Source organism: Eurypyga helias, unplaced genomic scaffold (assembly GCF_000690775.1).
Source record: "Eurypyga helias isolate BGI_N326 unplaced genomic scaffold, ASM69077v1 scaffold10268, whole genome shotgun sequence".
NCBI lineage: Eukaryota > Metazoa > Chordata > Aves > Eurypygiformes > Eurypygidae > Eurypyga > Eurypyga helias.
This window is the reverse complement of record NW_010267701.1, coordinates 5196-13914: the sequence shown is the minus strand read 5'-3', so window position 1 is coordinate 13914 and position 8719 is coordinate 5196. Positions and strand designations below refer to the sequence as shown.

General features: G+C 53.2%; 1 protein-coding gene across 1 annotated transcript in view; it reads left to right on the top strand.

Annotated features, from left to right (window-relative positions):
• The window catches only part of VAV2 (vav 2 guanine nucleotide exchange factor), a gene marked incomplete at its 5' end in the record, with an annotated part of 114037 nt that overhangs the window by 104232 nt on the left and 1086 nt on the right, over positions 1-8719 (top strand). Inside the window, 11 exons of the mRNA XM_010157529.1 lie at positions 137-246; positions 796-897; positions 1006-1111; positions 2151-2172; positions 3438-3565; positions 3802-3876; positions 4477-4529; positions 5283-5399; positions 5507-5594; positions 5689-5812; positions 6777-6863. Coding sequence (XP_010155831.1) covers positions 137-246; positions 796-897; positions 1006-1111; positions 2151-2172; positions 3438-3565; positions 3802-3876; positions 4477-4529; positions 5283-5399; positions 5507-5594; positions 5689-5812; positions 6777-6863 — 1012 coding nt within the window. The remainder of the gene's footprint in view (positions 1-136; positions 247-795; positions 898-1005; positions 1112-2150; positions 2173-3437; positions 3566-3801; positions 3877-4476; positions 4530-5282; positions 5400-5506; positions 5595-5688; positions 5813-6776; positions 6864-8719) is intronic.

Sequence of the window (8719 nt, the reverse complement as noted above, 5' to 3'; positions counted from 1 at the left end):
TTCAGCAGTCCTTCAGAAACAGGGAAGGGGGCCGGCACTGCGAGCAGTTATTAAGATGCCTGAATAAAAGTGCATTCTGCTGCTCAGGTGTTGGGAGCACAGCGGGTCCGGTCAGCGCTCTCGTTTTCTCTTGCAGTGGTCATACGGCTTCTACCTAATTCACCTTCAGGGGAAACAGGGCTTCCAGTTCTTCTGTAAGACGGAGGAAATGAAGAGGAAGTGGATGGAGCAGTTTGAAATGGCGATGTAAGCACGAGTGGCTGTTCTAGCCCTGGTGTCCAGTCACCGAGCACGGGGGCGCAGTGTCTTGGTCACTGGAGACCAGCTCCGATAGATAGTGGGGACCCTCACCTGGGCTTTTCTGGGTGGATCCCTGTGCTTGGGGAGCTTGGATCCAGCATGAAATCGTCTGTCCGAGCAGCGAAGCACGCATGGTGCATCTCCCAGATGGCACCTGCAGCGATTGCCGTGGCGGCAGGCGGGAAGCGTGGGGCTGGGGCCGGAGGAAGGCGCTGCAGGAGGAGGGATGCTGCCGCCCGGATCAGGTCTGAGCAGGGGTTGGCCCCATGCAGCAGGTCTGGGCTATTGATTGACTCGGGCAAGGGCCAAATCCGTGAATGTTGTCCCGGGGGAGGGTTGATGGGCAAAATCCTCCCTCTGCACAGTCGAGCCCTGAGTCTGCTTTCACATTTGATTTCTTATCTGTCCCTGTGATTTCCAAATTTTGACTGAAATGCAATCAGTGCAGCGTGGCTCGCAGGGACAGGTTGATAACCCCCTGGTCCTTTCCCTTAGGTCCAACATAAAGCCAGAGAAAGCCAATGCAAATCACCATAACTTTCAGATGTACACATTTGAAAAGACGACCAACTGCAAAGCCTGCAGGATGTTCCTGAGGTGAGCAACATCCTTCCAGCTTCTCTGCATCTGCATTGAAGCACGGAAGGAAAATCTCAGAGCTGAGACTGAATTAGGACCTTCTGACTTCCTTTTTTCTTTTCACAGAGGGACCTTTTACCAGGGCTATCTTTGCCCCAAATGTGGAGCGGGCGCTCACAAGGAGTGCTTGGAGATCATTCCTCCCTGCAAGATGGGTGAGTTATTTCCCATCGTTAGCAGCTTGTGCCGAGGAGGTGAATGCATGTGCCTGATCTGAAAGATTCGCTCTGTAAAGCACTGATGTTGGTTAATGCATAACAAAACCTGAGTACGCCCCTACCCACCTCCCAGGGCTGTAATTCACAGTGGCTGGTGGTTTAAAAAAACAACCAAACCAACCAAAACCCAGCCCTTGTGCTGGGAGGGCGTTTGAGGGAGATGATGATTTCTTCATCAGGAGATGGTTAGTGAAAGCAGGAGCATCCGCCTCAGGGATCGTGTATCTGATGAGGAGAGACCTCCTCCCCGGGTCCCAGATGCCCCAGAACGCTGCAAAAAACTGTCCTTGATATAACTTGGGCAAAACTGTGACTCGGCTCTGCTTGCCTGGCTGAGAGCCCTGGCGCTGCCTGGCACAGGGGGCTGTCACAGGTGGCTGTGGGCAGTGGAGGGGGGAAGAAACAAAATCACAGACCTTTGTGTAAGTGAGAAAATGTTCTTGCCCGGCTCCAGTCCTTCCCGGTTTTGCCCACCCAGTGCAGAGCGATGACTTGAGTGACCCCAGCAGCTGCTTTCTGCTTCCTCCACCAAGTTCAGGCACTGCTGCTGGTTTATTGATGCTTCAAGAGAAACAGAAAATGGGGTTTGTTGCCTGTTAATTTAACAACATTAACCAGTATTTCACCATTTCTCTTGCAGGTTCTTCAGCAGACCAGGTATGTTGTTTGATGGCCCTTTTTCCTCATCCCTCTGCCTTGGGAAGAGCCTGCGTCCTTGCCTGGTCCAGGTGTGGGCAGATCATGGGAAGAGCCAGCACCAGCCTCAGGGAGGGGCCCAGTAACCTGGGGGGCAGGACTGGAGCCTGGTGGCCTCTCCTGCAGCCTAAAACTGGCCTCGTCTGGGGAGTGCATGGCCCTCGGGAGGTGTCAGCACCCAGCTGGGGTGAGCTCTGGGTGCCAGGGGCGTTTCAGGATGGGGGTTTCTTGTCCCGGTGGCTTCAGACAGCCATGCCAACATGTCCTCACGGAGACTTTTTCCTCTCTTTTTTGCAGGATTTGCTGAGTGCTGGACCTGGTAAGGGCATTACTGTGTTACAGGAGGGCAAGTAGAGATGGTGTCTTGATTGTGGGCCAGGTGTCCCTAACATGGAGCATGTAGGAGGGAGAAGCTCCTTCCGAGACCAGCAAGGAGCGTTAGTAGCTGCAGAAGGGTGCTGTGCCACCCACACAGCAAGCAGTGGGGCGCTGAGGTCTCCCCCCCAGGACCCGCAGGTCAGGCCTCGTGCAGGAAGAGCCGGCTCCTCGCTGGCTTCAGCCCTCGCCTGCTGCAGCCGCCAGCACCCCATCCTTTCTCTGGGTGCATGTGTGCCCTCAGCCCGCTCTCTGATGCGAGTAAAGCACATCACACCGGTAACCGAGGAGAGCCTGGCGAATTCCCTTGTGCCACATCATCCTTGAGAGCAGACCAGATGCATCCCAGCAGGGATACTTGTTGCTCACGGGGAGCATCCTCCTGCCGGCACGTCTCTGGTGTGCCGCAGGGATGCGCAGCTCCAGGCGCTGCCCTCCGATGGGGCCGTTAGTCGTGATGGTTACCACAATATTTTTAATTTTCCTTTGCTTCAAACTAGCCTTGACAGAGTGCTGGGCCTGCCCTGCCCCTGCTCTGGCGCGAAGGAGAAGGAACAATTTGTGTTTGTGCTTTTTCAGTTGAAAGGAAAGCCAAGCCTGGCAAAGAGAAGCCTGAATCAAATTGGTGGTTAAAAAAAGCAAGCACAGAATGCTCTTGCTGGACAGGGAGAGGCAGAGGTGGGAAAGCATTTTGAGGATAAACATGTGGTTTTAGTGCAGTTGGGGAAGCTTATTTAATGTGCAGTTGTTGGCAAGACACCTAGACTTTGGCTGTGAGTTTCAGGGGTGTTCGGATCCCATATCCAGATGAAATTCAACAGAAGCCAAGTGCTCACTGGTCCCTTTGGCAGCTGTGGGTGTCACCACTGAACCTGCCAGGCATCACCTAAGGGCAGCTGGTCTGCCACGGCAAGGTTCGAGTCCAGGGGCAGGGCTAGGAGCTGGAGTTCTGGCTTGGCTGGGTCCTTCAGGGCTTTACTTCTGCTCCTCGAACTCAGCCATCCCTGTAACTGCAGGAGTCAAGGTTGTTCTCTGTGGGCACTGTTCCTTTCTGCTTTCATGCTTTCTGCCCCAAAATCCTGCCTGCCAGTGCCATTAGATTTATGGTTCACAGCATAAGGAACAACAGGCCTGGAGGGGGGCGGGATTTTTGTTTTGCTTTTTTTTCATCTGGGACAAGGTGCTGAACCTGTTTTGCATCTGTTCCAGGTCCTAAAATGGTGGCGGTGCAGAATTACCACGGAAACCCAGCACCCCCTGGGAAGCCAGTGCTGACTTTTCAAATTGGGGATGTGATTGAGCTGCTGAGGGGGGACCCCGACTCGCCGTGGTGGGAGGTGAGAGAGATTCCTCTTGGGAAATTCCCGGGAAGTTTTCAGCCTGTGACTTCACCATCCCTTTTATTTATGGGCTTTCCCAGAGCACAGGGATTAGCCAGGGCTTGGAAGCCGGGAGGGTCTGTGAGGTGGTTTGGAGCCTGGGAAATGTGGCAGGGACCGTCCCCATCCTTGCACAGCAAAACTGGTGCTCCCCGACGTGTGTCCCAACCCGACACCTTGGCTTGGCTTTGCAGGGGCGGCTGCTGCAGACGAAGAAGTCGGGTTATTTTCCCAGCTCGTCGGTGAAGCCCTGCCCTGTTGATGCTAGGGTACGTGCCGCAGGGGAGATGGGGCCGGGGTGGGTGCTGGGAGCTGTCACGGGACGTGCTGCTGCGGCAGTGCCGGTCTCTCTTCTCAGCCTTCTGCTTGAGACCTTGGTCCTTCCAGTAAGTCCCTCTGGACCTTGAATGAGGCCTTTTACTGTGGCCAAATTAGTGAGGAAGTGGATCCATCATCCCATGGTTGCAAATGTCTGGTGAGGTTGGTCTCAGCCCCGTTCCCAAGGCTGGCGTGAGCAAGTCTGTCTTCCGTTCCTCCGCTGCAGAGCCGTCTCGGAGCAGAGTACTCGAGATTAGTCACAGTACAGGAAAACTGCACCTTATTGCTTTATTTTTACTGTGTTTTGTATCGCTGTCAGCTGCTGCCCAATTAAAAAACACTCACATAAATGAAAAAAAGCAGCATGCTCCTCACAGCTGGACAGCTGCGAGAGAAACGCTCGGCTACAACGCTGCCCTCTGCCACCGAAGCCAGTAATTCAAAAACGGCATGGCAGACAAAAACCCTCCCGTGGAGAGGAGCATCTTGCACTTGATCTACAGCCTGATGAGGTGCTGGCTCGTCACTAACAAGCAATGCTCTCTTCGCAGCCTCCCAACAGCCGGCCACCCTCCCGCGAGATCGACTACACGGCGTACCCGTGGTGAGTCTCCCTGCCTGCCTCTGGGCAGTGTGCTGGACACAGCCTTCCCCTGGCTGGAAAGATATGCCAGCTCTGCCTTTTAATTGTGTACTTTGTCGGGGATCTACTCCAATAAGGAATTCTGAACGGGGTCAGCAGTGCTTTGCATTCCGCTTTCCCTGTGGCCACGGGGCAGCCGCTGCAGCAGCGTTTGGGTGTCAAAACCTGGTGCAGCCCTTGCAGCATTAGAGGGGGGGTTTCTTTGCTGATGGAGAAGGGTCAGAGGCAAAAGGAGAGGTGCTGGTTTCTCTTCCCATTTTCTGTGTTTTCTGTACGCAGAAAATCATTTTGGGAGAAAGGAAGCAATTCCTGCCTTGGCAGGAGAGGCTGCGCTTGCCTTGCCTCCTGCTCCTTCTCTCCAGCTCCAAATGGATTTTCAAATTAATGTGTCTAAATTATGCCCAGTCCCCAGCTCTTGCTGAAGCCTTTTTCACCTGGGGACCGATTCCCAGTTAGTGGGATTTTCTAGGTGCCCTGGAAACATAAGAGACTTCAGAGGGAAGAGGTTGCACTCATCCTCTCTGTCCAGTGGCTGAGCAGCTTCTTCTGTATCTTGGGCATTTCCCTTTCTGCTCATGAAGTTTTGGATGAGACCTGTTTCTCTACTTGCCCAACCTTCCTGATTTAAAAAAGGATGGATCTTTTTGTCTAAAACGTGCCTGTTCTAAAGATAGGCATTTTTAGTTAATTAATTTAATTAACCTCCGGGCTCAGGTTCGCAGGGAACATGGAGCGGCAGCAGACGGACAACCTGCTCAAGTCTCACGTCAGTGGCACCTACCTGATCCGGGAGCGGCCGGCCGAGGCCGAGCGCTTTGCCATCAGCATTAAGTGAGTAATACTTAATTTAGTAATTTAGAATTACTCACACGCAGAGGGCGAGATGGGGTTGGAGCACGCGGCTATATTTTCTTGAGTGGTTTTGCTGCTGTTGGCAGGTTCAACGAGGAGGTGAAGCACATCAAGGTGGTGGAGAAGGACAACTGGATTCACATCACGGAAGCCAAGAAGTTTGAAAGCTTGCTGGTAGGTTTCTGTAGCCCCTTTGAGCACGGACACCGTCTCTGCAAGTCACGTGGAGGATGGTGGAGACAGCCGGGTGCCTCTCCATCCTTCCCAGGAGCTGGTCGAGTACTACCAGAACCACTCGCTGAAGGAGAGCTTCAAGCAGCTGGACACAACGCTGAAATATCCCTATAAATCTCGGGAGCGCTCTACCTCCAGGACCTTCACCCGCTCTCCAGGTAAAACCCAGCTCGGCTGTGCGATGGGAAACGTCACCCTTTCAGCGAGGTGCTGGAACACTATCCCCACGGAGGGATTTCTCGCTTTGCCGTAGGGTTTGAGCCCCCCACGTTTTCAAACAAGTCTCCTGCTTGGCTAGTGGCATTTTGAGGATGAGTTTTGCAGGAGGTGGTGGGGACTGGGGGGGTGTCCAGCCGAGCTGGGTGTGCCTGGTGCTGCTCCCTGAGCTCAGGGAGTGGGTGCAGCCTCCCTTTTGCTGGGGCAGCCTGGTTTCCCTCCTGTGGTTTTGCACCCTGTGCTCAGCGGTAGTTTACCACCCCCTGGTCCTGCTGGGAGAGGAGCTGCAGGGGCAGCCCGTTGCCTGGGGTAGTGAGCGGAGATGTGATGCGCTGGTGGTGGGACATAATCGTGTGTTGCCTGCCCGCCTGAGTTTTTGTGCATGTGTGTTAATGGATCCAGTTCCAGTGTCATTTGTGACCGTTTGAATCCCAGTGGGACTCCTTTAATGGAGATGATGGGAGAAATGGTAAGTCTGTGCCTAAAATTAAGAGGGAAAAATAAAAAAAATCAAAACAAATCAAAAGTAAAATGTGCCTTAGTGCAAAATGTTCCATTTTATCTAAAAGCCTAAGTGCAGAAATAACTACTTTGTGGGGAAAAACGCATTTTTGAAAACTTTTTCTGTGTTACATTTAGAAAAAATGCCAAAGGAAGGTAGTTTTTAGAAGTTGATTAAATACCCATTCACATAAATTACAACCCTAGGGTGCCTTTTAAGCCTCCCCCACTGGCTGTGGGCCTGCAGCCGGACCTGTCCGAGCTCCGAGCCCTGGCGCACGACCTGCATGCTTTGCCCTGTATTTCTCCGTCGGCTTTTAAAGCGTTTTGCATTGTGGGGTTTTTTTTCATTTCCTTTTTAATGCGTGTTCTGCCTCTTTCTGTTTCTCTCTAACCTCTTTGCAGCCTCCTGCGCTTCCTACAACTTTTCTTTTCTCAGTCCTCAGGGCCTCAACTTTTCTTCTCAGAGCTCCTCCAGTCCCTTCTGGTCAGGTACCAGTTGCCTCTCCCCACCGGAGAGACCTGCCGCCTTCCCCGGGCTGCAGCATCGCCAGCTTGAAAGCCATCGCCAGTGGGACCTGCGGGGTCCCCGTTGTCCCTCTGTCACCCACAGGCAGTTCAGGGGGTCCCCAGTGCTGCCCTGGGGCACAGCCTGGAAATAAGTTAATTACCCGGGGCTTGGCTGGAACAAACCACACTCCCCCGTCTTCCCAAAACCAAGGCAGGGAGGAGATGGAGTTGTTGCTATTTGAGAAAAGGGGGTAAAATTAACGAAAAGGGGAATCTAGCGCATTGGGATCTCATGATGTACTTCAAGCTCAACCTGCTTGTCCCGTGTGTTTCACCGAACGAGCATCGGCATCACACAGTCTTCCCGACCGTTTCTCCTTGCTGGACAAGGAGAACATTCCGATGTCCGGCAGTTTTTGAGCTCTGGTGTCTGAGGCTGCTGAGGAGGGGTGGGGGGGACCAGCGCTGTCATACGTGTTTTGGGGCTCAGACTGCCTGCAGGGAGTGCAGCGATGCTCCGGCCTTTGAACCCCACTGTTAAGTATGTTCCAGACTGGTGTCTTGCTCCCTGTTTGGCAAGGATTGTAGCAAAAAGGGGCCAGTTCATTTCTTCCTATTTAAGCTTTTACCTTTCAGTATTTTCTTCAAGCTGAACAGGGAAAATCCTCGGCAAAGCCACATGTGCTTTCCTTAGTGCAGTGTTTGGGGAGAACACTTAACTTTTCAGGGTATTAGAACATCATTCTGGGAATTCGGGGTCCTTTAACTACACAAAAAGTAACGTATAACATAACTGATGCAGCAGTAAGCTCTGAGCAAACTCCTGACGACAGAGTTCAAAGCTGCCGTGATTCTCGCTCCGTTCCCCAGCCTGGCTGCCTGGCGAGGACGGACGAGCTGTCAGTGATTGCACGTTGTGTGTCTGGACCATCTCCATCGCCATCCTCATCTCCTTCCATCCCGAGAGCTGAAAACCTGGGCAAAGCTTTTCCTCAAACTTAGTTCAACCTTGGTTTTAAAATTGAAACCAATCCTCGATGCTCCTGGGACAAAAGGGGCGGCTTCACCGAAACACCAAGTCCCTTTGGGGCGGGGAGGTTAATTTATTATTTTTCTTTTTGGCAAACTTCAGGGAAGGTGCATTTTGTTCCTTCCTCTGCCCATCCCATTCCTCCCACCATTGCTCTCCAGCCCTCTTTCCCCCCTGCCCAGTCACCGGGGCAGGGAAGCCGAGCGCTGCCCCTCGCTCTCCTGACGGCTGCTCCTCTGTGCAAAGGGCTCCGCCGCTTTCCCTGTGCCTCCCCCGAGCATCCCCTGCCTGAAGCAATGGAGATCTGTGGTGCTGAGGCCGTTCCGGTTCTGGTGGAGGCTGGATCCTGGGATGGCCCATGGGGCCGTGATTCTTGGCACAAGCTGTTGGTCAGCAGTAAGGTTTGCAGGGTGCTTTTGCACATTTTGGGCTGTTACGGGACCAAGTTTCCAAGGCCCCTGGCTGCTCCCTGGCAGGGACAGGAGCAGGAGGATACCAGGTGAGCAGCTTGTTCTTCCTCGTGGCAAAACACCCAGGCTTTGCTCAGCATCAAATCCCAATAACTCATTTTTTGGAAGCAGTTGAAACACAAGTTGATCTGAGAAATCCTTTGACGAGGGGGTCCTATCAGGTGCTGGGAGCTGTGCAGCACCCAGACCTGGCGTTGATGGTGGAACAGGATTTTTCCTTGATTTCGTTGTTAATGACTGTGTATTCCCATGAAATCTTCCACCACCTTCTCACAAAAGTGCTCCTCACCCCAGGGATCCCCACCAAGCCCCTCCTGGGCTCTCCTGGTCAGCACAGA